The sequence below is a fragment of the Rhinolophus hipposideros genome, assembly GCF_964194185.1.
Source record: "Rhinolophus hipposideros genome assembly, chromosome: 9".
In the NCBI taxonomy this organism is placed as follows: Eukaryota; Metazoa; Chordata; class Mammalia; order Chiroptera; family Rhinolophidae; genus Rhinolophus; species Rhinolophus hipposideros.
This window is the reverse complement of record NC_138055.1, coordinates 40,749,384-40,765,926: the sequence shown is the minus strand read 5'-3', so window position 1 is coordinate 40,765,926 and position 16,543 is coordinate 40,749,384. Positions and strand designations below refer to the sequence as shown.

At 33.3% G+C, this 16,543-nt stretch overlaps 1 protein-coding gene across 3 annotated transcripts in view; it reads left to right on the top strand.

Annotated features, from left to right (window-relative positions):
- Positions 1-16,543, top strand: part of IPO8 (importin 8) — a 59,860-nt gene that overhangs the window by 12,071 nt on the left and 31,246 nt on the right. For 2 of the 3 annotated variants that reach the window (XM_081059477.1, XM_081059479.1), the window contains exons 4-13: positions 2,165-2,323; positions 3,381-3,537; positions 6,569-6,658; positions 7,773-7,867; positions 8,717-8,801; positions 11,048-11,182; positions 12,561-12,660; positions 15,350-15,426; positions 15,716-15,832; positions 16,269-16,358. In XM_081059477.1, coding sequence (XP_080915603.1) covers positions 2,165-2,323; positions 3,381-3,537; positions 6,569-6,658; positions 7,773-7,867; positions 8,717-8,801; positions 11,048-11,182; positions 12,561-12,660; positions 15,350-15,426; positions 15,716-15,832; positions 16,269-16,358 — 1,105 coding nt within the window. The remainder of the gene's footprint in view (positions 1-2,164; positions 2,324-3,380; positions 3,538-6,568; positions 6,659-7,772; positions 7,868-8,716; positions 8,802-11,047; positions 11,183-12,560; positions 12,661-15,349; positions 15,427-15,715; positions 15,833-16,268; positions 16,359-16,543) is intronic. The other variant, XM_081059478.1, reaches the window with a different exon arrangement.

Here is a 16,543-nt window from a genome sequence, read left to right as displayed (position 1 = left end):
CACGATGTAAATAACTATGTTCTTAGTTACGATTTCCTGACTTTTTACTGTCTGCTTTTCTTTTTCCTGACATAGGGAAATTGACTTCTGGGAGATTTAACTTAACATTTTTCTTAACACTTTACCTATCTCTTATTCATTTTTATGAACTGAGTATCTTTTCCTTTGGAGAAGACAGGACAGAGTAGGTACAAACTAGAAGAATTGTCTCTGGTTTTTCAAATTCAGATTAGATGCTATAGAGCAGCCCTGTTCAATAGAACTTTCTATAATGGTGGAAATCTATGTCTACACTGTCCAGTATTTAGCCATGTGGCATACTTGGATCTTGAATATTTGAAATGTGGCTGGTATAACTGAGGAGCTGAAGTTTTAATTTAGTTTTGATTGAAGTGTGTGCATGTAGCTAGTGTCTGCCCCTATCTATTGGATAGCACAGCTATAGAGTCATAAACATTTTGCACCAAAATAAGAGAAATAAATTCTTTCAACATGACCTAGTAATTAGGTGTCTTTTGAAAAATGAGGAGGGAAATAGGTGAAACAGGTAGGGGAATGAAATGGATTAATGTCAAGAGATTAGATATAACTTTTTCCCTGGGTGTCTAATGTACATTATGACGTAAACAGGAGAAAGAGAAGAAAGTGTGAGGGGAACAGTGAGGAAGGAGAAAAAAACATTGAACTCCTCTTTGTGTAGTTATTTTGTGAGTGAAGAGGAGAAAATGGGTGTACTCATTAAAGAAAACCATTATTCTCATTGGTTGCCCAAATGCCAACGTGGCAGTGACTCCCCTGGCAAGTGTATCCATTTCTTGTCAAAATCTTTACATGTTCAGATCTCTCTGAATCTTGCAGTGCCTCTACACAGCAGTGTGTGAAAGGATGGCTGTTCATAGCCATCCTTTGCTTGGTTGGAATGAGAAAGGATTGGGAGGGTCAACCTGAAGATTGAATTTTAAAAAATGAAAAATCTCAGTTTTATTGCACCCATATATGACCTATTGGTTATTTAGGAACAGCTGGTGGCACAGGAGAAACCTTTATCTTTTTAGATAGTTCTTTATGCCCTTGTTTCTTCTGTGTCCTGAAGGCTTAACTGTAATCACTCTTGAAGAAATATTCTCAAAGTTTATTTAAAAGTATTGCAAAGGAAAGTGTTCAAATAGTTTTGGTAACATAAGGAAAAGACATTATTTTGTTTATTTCATTTCAAAGAATCCAAGTTATTGGCTGTTCAACTCAACACATACACTTTTCCTTTTTTCACTGTGAATCTTAATTTAGCTAGGTTCACTTTCTAACCATTGGCAAATGACCACGTACGGCATATTATCCATAGTTTGTAGAGGAGGTTTTTTCCCCTCATTTTCTTTTCAACACCAATTACAGTTGGGATCCTGTTGAAGAAATGATTATTGACCTAAGTGTTCTGACATTGTATCTTTTATTATTTAACTTTGTCGTTTTATTAAAGGAATTCCTCTTTTTTTCTTTTATGGTTTTCCCATGGGTTTTTCCTTTATACCTTTGGAAATAAGCTCTTAGATTTCCTCTTTAAGAATTGCAAACTTGTGTCTTACACTCAGAAACAAAATTTAGCATCTCAATAAGTTTTGATAGGTGCAGCATACTGTGTTGGCTGTTAACTGATAATGGATGGTTCAAGGTTTTGGCTCATAGAAATTCTTCCCACCATTATGTAGGCCTCCATTTTACATACTTTGACCATTTTTAGGTTGTTTGTCCGGTTGAAATGATACAGTACTTTCTTTGTTTTGTTTTGTTTCTCCATTAGGATATGATAACCAAAATAACTGGGAAATTTCGCAGTGCCGAGGTGGATTCATTGTCTTTCTTTTTTGGAAAATTTTTATGAATTTGATTTTAAATTCATTTGTTTTTCAAAGCTGTATTTAGGATAAGACCATTTGAAAAGTTTTATTTATTTTAGGAAATCACCTGTTCTGTTTATTTTCAGTAAGTTGAGCTACTGAGGAGGTTTTTCTTTATGGGACTGCTCTTTGTCCTCCCACCCCAGGCATATAACTATATAATGTAGGTAAATAGGAGTTAGAGTGCTTTTATGTAAAATATTAGAGGTCTTTGCAACCTGGTATGTATAACTACTTAGATTTTTGGACTTTTTCCCCCCACCTTATAGAGTCCAGTTAACAATGTGTCTCCGTGCCATCATTAAATACGATTTCCCTGGTCACTGGCCAGCAGTTGTCGACAAGATAGGCTATTACTTGCAATCACAGAGCAGTGGAAGCTGGCTTGGCAGTTTATTATGTCTGTATCAACTGGTGAAGACATATGAGTAAGTTGATTTCTATTGGTTGAAAAATACCAGCCTTCTGTTACTTAGAAAGAACTAAATTTCATAGAGGGGTCTGTTTTGGGTATTCTGCAGAATCAGGTTATTGGCAAATGCTGGGTTAAGCACAGTGAAACATAAACATGTTTACTACAGTTACTCAAAGAACCTTTCATCTGCCAATGTACATTGCTAATCTCTGAGGCCGTGATATGATAATGTAGTGCTTCTCAAAACTTTGTTGGTTTCAAAGGACCATTTACCGTTTTCCCCTGAAAATAAGACCTAGCTGGACCATGAGCTCTAATGCATCTTTTGGAGCAAAAATTAATATAAGACCGGTATTATATTATATTTATTATATTATAAGATCTGGTCTTATGTTATAGTAAAATAAGACCGGGTCTTATATTAATTTTTGCTCCAAAAGATGCTTTAGAGCTGATGGTCCAGCTAGGTCTTATTTTCAGGGGAAAACGGTAATAGCATTGCTTTCTGGTTTCTAAGAGGATTTCTACTTGTACATGCAAATCCTGTAACTTTTCTTTTTAAACACCAGTTAGTTCATACTCTGTAGAATTTTTAGAAGATATTTTAGATTTGTAACAATTCATGTGCTCTAAGAGCACCTAAGTTTGTACACTATTCTAATTTCTCAATAGTGGATAGAAGAAATATTTTCCCCCCACACATTATTTGTTACAATAGGAATGTCTATTTAAACAGACATGTCAACTTGTATTTCATAGGAAAAATTGTGGAATGATGAAAAAGTAGTAGAAAAATGTATTTAGGAAAGTTATAAAATAGTCTTGGATTCTTTTAAACTAGCCTAATTCTTTCTAGAAAGACTTTAGGCATTCTGCCTAAAATGGGAATGTGCTCTTTTAAAGTTTCTTCTAAGTTTATTTTAACAATCCAAACAAGTTGTAAGCCAATGGTTGGAATGTTTTTGTTTTGTTAGCTTTATGTAGTATAAAAAACGTGTTTTTTCATTCATTACTTATAGCTCTTCTGTAAGGGGAGAAATTATTTTTCTTCTCTATCTTTGCTCATGTAGATATAAGAAAGCAGAAGAAAGAGAACCTCTTATAGCAGCAATGCAAATATTTCTCCCTCGTATTCAACAACAAATCATGCATCTCCTTCCTGATTCCTCGCATTATTCTGTTTTACTACAGAAACAGATTCTGAAAATCTTTTATGCACTTGTTCAGGTAAGTTTCTATTGCAGAAGATAAATATGGGGACTTATTTTTCTGCCTGACATGTGGAAAGTGCTCAATAAGTCAATTACTGTTAAAAATATTATATATTCTCATATAATATATCTTAAAAGAAAACTCCTTATGATAGAACAGGCTCACAGACATTAATTTGATTGTCCAAGGCTATCTGAGTGGCAGAGCTGAGATCCAGTGTTTGTATTCCTTTTATTCCAGTGTCTGAATGCTGGGTATGGAAAAACCAGGGTTGTTAACTGCCCTAAAGCCTGATTACTTGACTGATCTGTCCATAACATTCTGCCTATGGATTAGTTATGATTGTAGGACAAGAGGAAGGAGAAGAAGAGAGTTCTTCTTTATTGGGAAATCATAGTTATGGTAGTTTTTTTGCACTTGAGCTCATTTAAAGCTAAAAAAGATTTAGTACCCCATTTTCCTTTATTTTAAATGCTTCCTTTTTCTTATCTGGAAGATATAAAGAATAGTAATATGGGAACCTAAAAATGTAATTAGAAGATGATGGAGAAAGGAGTATTTTAAATATAAAAGTATTTAAAATTTAATCCTTGAAAGACATGGATAAATTATTTAGATATGAGTAGAGGAAGAATAATTATTGTCAGTCTAAACTGATGATGAATGAATTAAACCTCTCCTACATGCTTTTTAGTTAAATTAGTCATTGCAAGAGGGCATATTGAGCTAGTTTGGTTTTATTCTTGGCTTTATAGATGACTTAAGTACTTTTGTAGTGTTTCTGAATATTTCACTTCAATAAAGATTTATACTTTTAGCCTCATCTTTTAAACTTTTTAATAATTAAGAGACAGTTTGAGGTAGATTTTTTTCAGCTCAGTTATTTTTGGTGGAGAGGGAAGAGGGAAGGAGGCAAATCTGAGAAGAGAGAAGAAACTGGTGTACTAGGAAAATATATTCCCTCACTTTTTTTTTTTTTAAGTAATAGGGAAGGAAGATGCCTTTGCTTTTTTACTAAAGCACTGTTCAGAAATTTTCCTCAGGAGAATCATTTTACTCTGAGGCAAACATTTTTTAATCAGTTAGATGTTTTGCCATTAGAAATAGTAATACCCCATTTATGCAGAGGTTAGATTTCCTTTTCCCATTGGGAGAAGTGTAGCCAGGAATCTGGAAGTAAGACAGAGGCTGATGAAATAATTTTCCTAAAGCCTCTACTTCTACTTGATTTGCTAAAAGGGCAAAATCTAAAATGTTTTCTCTTGGGCGGTCGGTTGGCTCAGTTGGTTAGAGTGCAGTGCTCATAACACCAAGGTCACGGGTTCGATTCCCACATGGGCCAGTGAGCTGCACCCTCCACAACTATATTGAAAACAATGGTTGATGGGTCCTGGAAAAACACACCGTTCCCCAATATTCCCCAATAAAAATAAAAATAAATAAAACAAATTTAAAAAAATGTTTTTTCTTAACATATTCATGCTAAAACCTAAAAAAAAGCAATGAAAAACCTTAGAATTTTAAACCATTTTGGTAATCTGTTGTATGCCACTAAAGTAATATGCCAACACTCTTTGGAAATGTTGGAAGCAAAAATTTAGGCTTTAAGAGGCGCAATTACAGTGATAATGTAAGTAAAAAGTAATTATCTGACAATTTGGGAAAAGGTAAAAAAATTTATGTTTTCAAAAGTCTGATCCAATTAAAATTGACTTTGTCTAAGTAGCATTTATTAAATATTTATTGTGTACAGGACATTTGGCTATTTCATACATAACTTCAGTACTCAGTTTATCCAAAAGTGAACTCCTCGTCACTCTCCCCCAACCCTGAGCCTGCACCTCCTCTGTTCCCTATCTCAAGCCCAAATGACTTCCCAAATTGTACTTTAGAATGAAGTGTGAACTTCTTAACATGGCTTATAAAACCCTTCATCTTGCCTGTCACTTTATCTTTTACCATTCTTACCTTTGTGCTTTACACTCCAGCCATACTGAAATTCTTCCAGCTTCATGAACAGGTCATGCTGTCTTTTCTGAGCCTTTAGAATACTGTATTTCTGCCTGGGCCACTCTTCCCCTTTATACCCTAGCTGATTTGTGCTCTTTCTCCAGGTCTCAGCTTGCATGTCCTTCCTCCAGAAAGTGTCCCTGATACTACCAGGCTGGATGAGGTGGTCCTCCTGTGTGCCTTTATCAATATTGTGCTGCTTAAACGTACACTCTGTCACATCATGTTGCCATTCTTTGTTTATATATGTTTTTCCCCCCATCTAGAGTGTAAGCTTTGTGAGGACAGAGACTGTATCTCTTACTTATCATTACGTCCTTAGTGTGTAGCAGGTTTTGGAATGCATGGAGGCATAGGTGCTGTGCCTCATTTCCTATAACTCACAGTGTAGTGAGGGTGACCCACAGGAATACAGTGGCTGTGGTAGTATGTTTAATACTTCAGACTGTGGTAGTAAGCCACAGTGTAGAAGACAGTATTTGAAAAAATGTTTCATGAGGTAAAGATTTTCATTAAAGTGGTTAAAATGAGTTCTCACCTCAAAAAAAGGTAATTAGGAGAGGTGATAGAAGTATTATCTCATCTTATTGTGGTACTAATTTCACAGTCTAAACCCGTATCAAATCATCACATTGTGTACCTTAAATTTACACAATATTATACATCAACTATCTCAATAAAGCTGGGGGGGTGGAAGTAGTTAAAATGAAAAGTTTGACCAAGGGGTAAATGGTAAAAACCACTTATCTAAAATCTCATGCTGAATAAGTGAGACCTTACTGTATTAAAAATACCTTTTCATTTTAAAAAGTAGCCCAGAGAAACAAGTCATAGCATATATACTTCTATATTTTAAAAATTTAATTTACATGCTTTATAGATCTATTTTAAATCAAATTTTGAACCATATGAAATTATTATTTTATAGTCAAATGTGAGCCATTTTATATAGTTCAACCTTCTAATATAGATGAAATTGCTGATTTTCTTGGAGGAGAGGAATTACTGTTTGATGATGTTATTCTTTTGTTTTCAGTATGCGTTGCCTCTTCAACTGGTGAATAACCAAACCATGACAGCATGGATGGAGATCTTTCGAACTATTATTGACAGGACAGTTCCTCCTGTAAGAAACAGCTTCTGTTCCTAAGAAAAATTGGGAAAACTTGGGTTTAGAATATTTGTGGTAGACTGATTTATTATCTTAGCCTATTTGGAAAGAAAATTACAATTATAATAAAAATAATTATATGTAATTATTTTTAGAAAGTTCAGATAAGTAAAACTAATAAAATAATTATATTTAATCCTAAAAATGATAAAAACCATTTTTAAAAATTGGTGTTTATTCCTCTAGCCTTTTTTTCTCTGTGTCTATGTACTTTATGAAAATAGTATACTTTTTTATAATTATGAATATCATTTCTGTTGGTTGCTTCATTTGCTGGATGTTTAGGTTTAGTTTTTTTAGTGTTTTAGCTATAAGGATGTAGTAAAATTTTTATGTGCACACATCATTATTTTCCTTGGATAGACTTCTAGGAGTATTTAAGGATTTGGCAGATCTTTCAAAAGTGCTCTCCAGAAACATTGCCCTGGCTTGTACTTTAATAAGCAGTGACTGAGAATATCTCTTATACAAAATTCTGTTTGCCAATTTGATAGGGGGAAGATGGTGAATCATTTTTATCTGCAATAACAATGGTTTATTTCACCTATCAAATTAACTGAAATAATGAACCAAATTAACTAAATTAAAAATATCAAATGTTTTAAGATTTAAACTTGTTTTCAAATGTGCAGTATTTTTTTCTTTCATTCATATCTTGGGACAAATTATATTAAAGTTTAATTTATTTACATAAACGCACAGAACTTAGTGAACAATTCAGTGAATTTTGACAAACATACACTTGTGTGTTACTATCAAGCAGATCAAGATATAGAACCTTTCTGTCCAGCCAGAGTTTCCTCAAATGACATGGTATTTTGTTTTTGTTTTCTACTTATTTGGGCCTTTTGAAGTTTGGAGATAAATGTGAACAACAACATTGGTTAATTGAAATTTGCTTTGCTTATTTAATTCCTACCTACCACTCTATAAGAGGGAATTTACATTTGTGTGGCAATCTGAATTCACAGTTAATATCACTTAATCTAGATCAAGATTTATTCTGCCTTTGTCATTCACATAAACCCTTTTATAGAGAAATTTAATCTGGGTGTTTTTGTCCTTTTAGGAGACCCTGCAAATTGATGAGGATGATAGACCAGAACTAGTCTGGTGGAAGTGTAAGAAGTGGGCACTACATATTGTAGCTCGTCTTTTTGAACGGTAATTCTGTTTATTAGATTTACGATCTGATGGTCAGTATCTCAGTATTGGATATAATAAAATTGGATACCGTGTTTCCCCAAAAATAAGACCTAGCCGGAGCAAAAATTCATATAAGACCCGGTATTATATTGTATTATATTATATTATACTATTATATTATATTATATTATATTATATTATATTATATTATATTATATTATATTATATCCAGCATTATATTATACCTGGTCTTATTTTAAAATAAGACTGGGTCTTATATTAATTTTTGCTCCAAAAGATGCATTAGAGCTGATGGTCCGGCTAGGTCTTATTTTCGGGGAAACATGCTAGATTCCTTGATGTGCCATAGTATATGATTATTTGTCTTTAGAGCCATAGAGGGCAAAAAGTCATTCTCCATTTGTTTTAAAGTAGGCTTAACTGTGATCATTGACTTTGAGATCATAATGAGGTGGTGGGTCTTCTCTGAATTGTTCTATTCTTTGGAAAGAATCTATTCATTGGAAATATCCAGGAATTGTACAAGGAGGAGCTTGGCCATTCAAATTTACTTATAGAAACATTTATTTAAAATATATTTATATATCAGATAAAACAGTTTTATTTGTAATATTTGTCCTTTATGAGCTCTTGATTAAGTAGGTGGAAGCCTCTCTCTGAAATTTTAAGTATGACCCAGAATCTAAATACAGCTCATCATGATTTCATTATGGAATTTGTGAAAAAAGAGGATAGTTTTCTGCCCCAATAGAATACATTTTTCATCAATGCACTGTATTTAAACTAGTGGACCTGCTTGTTTTTAAAATTCTTGGTATTTAAACACTTTTTTCTTTGTATTTTAAGATATGGAAGCCCAGGAAATGTCACAAAAGAATACTTCGAATTTTCTGAATTCTTTTTGAAAACCTATGCAGTAGGAATTCAGCAGGTAATAAACTTTTATGCTTTTCACATAGAAGGACACTACTGACAGTACTTGTAGTGTCAGTTACTACTGACAGTACTTGTCATTTCTATCCATTTAAATATAGGTTACAAACATATTAATACGATATATATTTATAGGGCAGTTCTGGGAATCTAATATAGTGCGATCAGTTTTAGTACCAAGTGACCTAGGGCAGCTACCACAAGAAGTGACTTTCCCGACTCCTAGAGGCCGGATTCAATCAAACCTTTTAAGTTTGTTGACACTGGGATAGCAGTCACAAGTATTGAACTGGGTTATTTTATTAACTCTCTGATCTCTTATGAGTTTCTTATTAGGGAAAAACTCTTTGAGCCTCACCTCTTTGTTCCAGTCTTTTTATATCAGAAGAATTATAGAATGCATATCAATCTATTTCCAAAGGAGTTGAGCTCAGAAGTTAAGACCTTCAGCTGAGAACTTAAAACATTTTTTGCGGAAGTTTGGGAACCATTCTATACAGTGGAAATTAGGAGTTCTTGAGAAATAATCTAGGTTGATATTAATATTTAAAAACTTGGGAATGAAGATTGGTTGGTCTGTGTTGCCATTTGAATCATGATTATATTTCAGCAAATAAAATTTAATAACTATTGAGCACTCTCTGTGTGAGGACCATCTTGAAGAAGCAAAGATTAATCACAGTGCAAGGCTTTAATGATAGGGTGTTTCTAGATTTTTATAATATTATGCGGATTAGTCTTCATTGTCAGTGATATAAATACTTCAAACCTGTAGTCTTAGAATACTTCCTTTCCTAGATTATCATTTTGTTTAGTATCATTTTATGGATTATCATTTCTAAAAAGTACCTTGCAACAGTTCAGAAAAGCTATGGCTGTAATTTTCTCACAAATTATTTTGTTGGCCTGTGAGGCAGTCTGTAGGAAAAAGTAGTGAGTAATGAATAAATTATATGTCCAGCAATTCACTATGGATGTTAACATAATCAGGAAGCTGCTCAGCATTGTCTTCTGCTCTTTCCACTGCTGTTAAACCCATTAAACATCCTAAAGTTGATGCCTTCTTGAAATGTGTTCAGTAGTTTTCCCAGTGTCTGTGAATTTCATACCATCACATCCATGTCATAAACTTTGTACCTTGCTTATTTAAGGTATATATTCCTAGTATTTAAAAATAGCTTTCTTTTCAAACACTTTTCTTTTCTTTAGTCTTATATCTCATCTCCCACCACTTTGTATGAGCCACAACTGTATTAGGAAGAATCGTGTTCAATAGCATCCATCTTTATCCTGCATTGCAGACGGGGCATCTAGGTGAGGGTAGGACTTCTGACCACTTTTATAAACCTGAAATTTACGTAACTTGAACTGAATTTATGTTCTGAATTAACAAATTCAGTACATGTTTTGAAAGAACTCTTTATTTATTCAGCAGTTCAGTTATAAGCTTGCTGTAGTGAAGAGCTCTGGAGATGAGGCTTTGTTGTAGTGCCACCTCTGACTGAAAGCCCTGGGGACAATCATGGCTGCTTTGGGCATGGTTTTCTCCTTATAAACAATCTTTTTTTCTCAATCAATTAAAAAAAATAACTTCTCAGTTTTGTGTTATGTTTACAAAGACTTTCTGTAGTCTAAGATTATAAAATAAAATTCTTCCAGGTTTTCTTCTAGGAATTTCATGCTTTCTTTTTTGTTACTGTTATTGAAATATGTCCCTTCTGGAATTTCTTTTGGTATGATGTTTAGTTAGCGAACCAACTTCTTTTTTTTTCCAGATGGCTAATCAGTTGTCACAATACTACTTTTTGGATCACTTACTGTTTCTCTTCCAATTTGAGATGCACCATGTTATCAAATATTAAAATCTGTTTGTGGTATCTGTTGCTGTGTGGATGTTTTCAATGTTCATTTATCCAAGTCTGTTGTTGTTATTATTTTTTAACAACAGTCTTAATTTATTTGAAGAGCTAGTATGTAGAATGAGTGTAGACTTATTCTGAGTTCTACAGGTTAGAAGTAGGAAATGACTTGAAATTGCAGTGAGACACTCTTCAGTTCAATATAAAATGGACCTATCTAATAATTAAATCTTCCCATGAGCGTTCTCACAAAATATTGATTTCCCTAAAAGTCTGTTAGTTTTTATCTTTATGGATTCTGGGTTTTATATGCCTAAAGTGCCCCTCCTTTTCACCTTAAAATTGTTCATGTTCTCCTATATTTTCTTTTTCTATTTTCCTATAGGTACTGCTAAAAATTTTAGACCAATATAGACAGAAAGAGTATGTAGCCCCTCGTGTTCTTCAGCAAGCATTCAACTATCTCAACCAAGGAATTGTTCATTCTGTAACGTGGAAGCAGATGAAGCCACACATACAGGTTAGTGTCAGGGAGCAGTTTTCCAAAGTTATTCTCTGGTTAAATTAGGTTTTCCAGGCAAAGTAAATGTTATCAATTTCATATTTTATATTGAGTATATTTTTATTTCCATTATTAATTTTAAATATGTGCAGTCTTGTATCTGATACGAAGGGCTTGGAAATTTAAATATGTGAGAAGGGTGAGAACTTCTAGTTTTATGAGTTGAAAGACTTGGATTCAGTTGATCTTGCTGAATTGTTTATTCGAAGGTAGAATTCATAAATTAAAGGTTGTTAAAGAACAAATGAGAATGAAAAATTATGAACCATTAATAAATAATTTTTTATTTTCATTCCGATAATTTAGGTAATTCAAAGATGGTATTGCTCTTAAACTATAAATTTTTTTTTGCTCTTAAATATAAATTCTTAAATTTTCTAATCTAAAATGGTACCTAAAAAGGAAAATAAATTCTTTGTCTTTGGTGTCCAGGATAGAATTTGTTTAGTGTTTTCTTATTATAGGTCTTACAAATATAGTATCTTTTGCATTGTTTTCTGTATTTATCTTAATATTTACCTAATCTCTTTGATAAAATAGGGATAATTTATTTGCAGTTTATAAAAATACTGATTTACTTACTGTGTTCCTGTAAAGGAAATTGTGATAGCATTTTTCCTTCTAGTTGGTGCCTTTGGCCTTGTTTTTACATGGCTGTAATGTACCAATAAGAAAACGCCAATCCTTTTTTCTCTTAGAAATATTTAATTTATTTAAGAGATGATCCTGTTCTTACTTACGTAATTGTTAGAACACAAAAGGTCTTAGCAGAGCATTAGGAGCAGTGTATATAGAAGCTATTAGATGTAGATTTTTCTTTTCCCCCTGAAACTTGCATTTGTAGAGTATGAAATTAGGTTTTTGAAAATGGAAGAAGAAAATTTTAATATTGTTGATATGTTGACATTTAGGACCAAAATGGAAATGTAAAAATGTTCACAATAAGAAATATAATAGTAAATGTAACCTTGGTTTGATATTTGTTTCTCTTCCTTAAAGAATCAAGGTATGTTTAATATTGATTTGTCAGTAAAACTTTATTATCCCTGCTGTTGCTTCAAAGAATAGCATTTACATTTAACTGTTTCTCTATATCTTTTATCAATTGTTATTTAAAAACAATCTTATGGTTTAATAGACCCCCCCTCACCCCCTTTCTGCCCTCACCCTAGGCTCTTGCTTTCCTGCTTTCACCTTAGCCAATGCAAGCTTAACACAAAGATTAATATAGCAGTTTGGAAACTAATGTCACAAAAGCTGTCAGTAAATACATCATTAGTATTTCCCAAATTTGAAGACGATACCCATTTGTTGTTTTGTTTTTTCCCCTTCTTAGAACATCTCTGAAGATGTGATTTTTTCTGTGATGTGTTATAAAGATGAGGATGAAGAGCTGTGGCAAGAAGATCCATATGAGTATATAAGGATGAAATTTGGTAATCAAGATGATTTTATTCCTCATCAGTTCCTGGATATGTAAAGTAATAGAACTAAATTCATATTTTTAAGCAGATTTTATTACTTTGTTAAATTCCCAGAGTTCTACTTTGCATGAGGAACTCTGAAACTCAGATGTTCTTTTGACGTTGATGTTCTTTTGAACCAATGGACTTGAGACTGGGTGTGGGAGATGGAAAGCCGCTTTATTCATTCCTCTTGTGGATGGATGGTGAAGCAGTCATGGAGCCATCTGTAACTTTTTCTGTTATGATGCTGACCCTTTTCTGTGCCTTTTGGGATACCCATTCGTAGATTGGGTTGTGCTCAATCTAGGAGACCCTCGGATTTCTGCATATTTTAGGAGCACGCCAATTTAGTTTGCCTCCTTATCCTAGAGATTAAGTATTCCACAAAGGAGTGAGGTTACCTGCAATGACCCCACTGTGTGGCTCAGTTCTCTGGGGGTCCTTTTAGCTTAGATTTTCCTGGAAGCTATTGAAATATGTAGATTGCCAGAGTTTATTCCCATTTATCCCCGGTTTGAATCAATTGCTTCAGGGAATACTCAGGCACTTAACACAGCAAAATGTTATGTGTGTACCTCTTTTTCTCCTACAATTTAGAGCTTTCTGAAATCAGGGGCTTTATCTTACTTATTTGTTTTATTTTGCATTCCACATCCCTTCTACACCTCTACATTCTTCTACCTGTGTTTGGCTTTAGTCTTAAAGAAGTGTTAAGTAACTGATAAAACTAGCGTTGCCCAAGGCATGCTGAAGGTGCTGTGGTAACGGTGCTTTTTCCCTGTTGGGCCAGGTGTCTCTGGCTACTTGAGTTAACCCTGCTGGTATAGATGCTAGATTATTGGACTATGTTGTTTATACAGTTCTTTGTGTTTAGTATTATTTGATTCAGGAAGTGAGGAAGTGTCTCTTCTCTTGGAGACAAAGTATAGGAAAAGCAAATGAATGAGAAACAATGTTTACCATCTGCACTATTCCTTCATTCTACAGTTTCCTTTTGAAAATCGTTACACCTGGGCATGATTTATTATTTCCTCTTCCTAGTGCTTTTGCTTTTCTAGGAGCAGAATGGTTAGCCAATCTTCTGTCTTTTTCAAGGCATTCTTTTAATATTTAGGTTTTTTCTAATACCTGTGTTCTTTGTAACGTGCACAGTATTTGTTTAGCTTTCAGAAAGCTACCATTATTTCACTTATTCTTCATATCAAGTAAGATAGTGTCCCGGTTTTTAGAAATAAAATAATTAAGAGCTGTGAGTGTTGATTGGCAGAATTTATATTTTATTGATTAAAAGAGAATATGGATAACTCAAGACTAGCCGAAGTACTTTTTCCTTAACCACTTCCTTCTCTGGACTAGAGTACAGTGACTATTGTTTAATATGTATGTTTTACTTTTGAATAACTACAGGGAAGAACAATTATGGCAGTACTTTTTATGTTTTTATCACTTGCAATTATTTATATGAACAAAACTTTCCTACCTTAATGTATTGACTGATGTTAATAATCAAGTTTTTAGATTTGGTAAAAAGTACAAGAGCTTTGATGTTAAGGCAGACTGAACGCTGGCTTGGTTGCTTAGTCATGTGACTGTGGGCAAATTATATAACTTCTCTGAGATGCAATGTTTTCAGCTATAAATGGGCAATGGTAATAGTGCTGGATGGATAAAGTGGGATAATGCACATAACTAACTGATTTAACTGCTTAGCATACAATACCACATGCTTGTAAAATCTTCATATAGTGCCTGACACAGAGTACTTCAAAAAATGTTAGTTATTAGTATTACAATGTTTGCATTTTATATTTTCAGGCAAAGACTTAGGTTTTGTTTTATTTTTATATTTAAATATGGATATATCAGATACTTCTCAAGTTTTCATATTCTTGTATAAAACTGCCTATTCTGAAATTTGAAAATGTTCATGTAGTTAAGCGATATGTTTTAAATAGGTGTATTTGCAACACATACCCATTGAGTACCTGCTAAACATACCTGTTAACAGAGCCAAATGCTGTCCTAGTAGTCCTAGTACACTTGCTGGTTCCTCTGCTTAGAGAGCTTTATGTTTAGATTTCCATGTAGAGATTTCTCCTTCATTCATTCAGTTTCTGCCTAAGTGTTACCTTCATGGAAAATTGGAGAGGCTTTCCTGATACCCTGTTTAAACTAGCACCTCACACTCTCTCTTTCTCTGTACCCTGTTGTACATTTGTTCTTAGCCTGACCTATTGTGTGTGTGTGTGTATGTGTGTGTAATGTTTCTTTCTCTCACCTCATAAGCTCCATGAGAACCTTATTGTTTGATCTTTGTGTCCCCTAGAGCCTAGAACAGTGCCTGGCACATAGCAAGCACTAAATACATTTTTGTTGTTTTTTGATAGAGATAAAGCACTTTTCTTGTCCTCAGACAAAAGATATGCTTACAATGTATTGTTTCCTTTAATATGATTGTTTAAAAGGACAGCCTATAGAGTTTGATAAATACTTTTGTGCATGAAAGCACTGATACATCCTTAGCTTTTTTTATGCTATAAACCAGGGGCATATGTAGACTTTTTTATTTCTTGGTTTTGGAATAGTGACTAATCAGGTTTAAAATCTATAGTAAGTAATTGCATTTTTACTAACATGGTTTAACCTTTTAAAATCTTAGATATTTTTGAAGATTATGCTTCTCCTACCACAGCAGCCCAGACTCTCTTATATACTGCTGCAAAGAAAAGAAAAGAGGTATATAGTTATTCTTTTTAAATCCAAAACTGAAAAGTGGCCTGTGTTGATTTGACACTGTAATATAACCCTAGGATTTGAAAAATTGTATTATTAACTATAATCTGTCACTTCAAGAATATTTTTCTGTCCTAGTAAGGGAAAATGGTTGTTTTGTTTTGTTAATTATAATTGCTTGGTAAAACACAGTAAAATGGCTTTAATTTTGAAAATGTGTGCATCATATTTAATACTATAGTAAGTCAATGAAAGCTAATATAGACTAAAATGGATTCTTCTGTTTCTTTAGGTATTGCCCAAAATGATGGCATTCTGTTATCAAATCCTAACAGACCCGAACTTTGATCCTAGGAAGAAAGACGGAGCCCTGCATGTGATTGGTTCCCTAGCTGATATTTTACTGAAGGTTAAGCTACTGAAAATTTAATTTACTTAAAACTGTGAAGCACAGGCAAATGAGAGAATATGAAAGTTATGGGTAACTTAAAGCTAGAGACTGCTTCTGCGTAATTGAGTTGACTGTGAATATCCTTTTTTCTGTCACCTGTTTCTTTAGTTAAAATGAGCATTTGACAAATGAAAATTTGACAGTTTTTCGGTATGAAACTGTTGCTGTATAAGAAAGGAATATTAAGTGACTATTTCAACAAAAATCAATCAGTGTATCAAATTATATTTAAGGTACTATTTCTGAATTGTTTTAAAACATGCAATATGTAGGTCAAGCAGTTTTACAAAATTGTAAATAGAAGGAAGTATAAATTATAATATACTTTATTAGGATGTGATTTTTATATATGATAAAGACATTAAGTTGAAATTTAATTTCTATTTTCTAACAGAAAAGTTTATTCAAGGACCAAATGGAGTTGTTACTGCAGAATCATGTATTTCCATTATTATTGTCTAACCTGGGATATCTTCGAGCTAGAGTAAGCTTTCCGTGTTTCCATTATGTATCTTAACATCTTCATTTGTAAGGTCATTATTGAACTAAATGTTTTTGGATAAATTGATATATATTGGGTGTAGTGAAGTCAATTCGAAAGTCTCTATGGTCATTCTAAATAAAGAATAAGCTGAATAAAGAACGAACTAGTAAGTAAAGGGATTTATG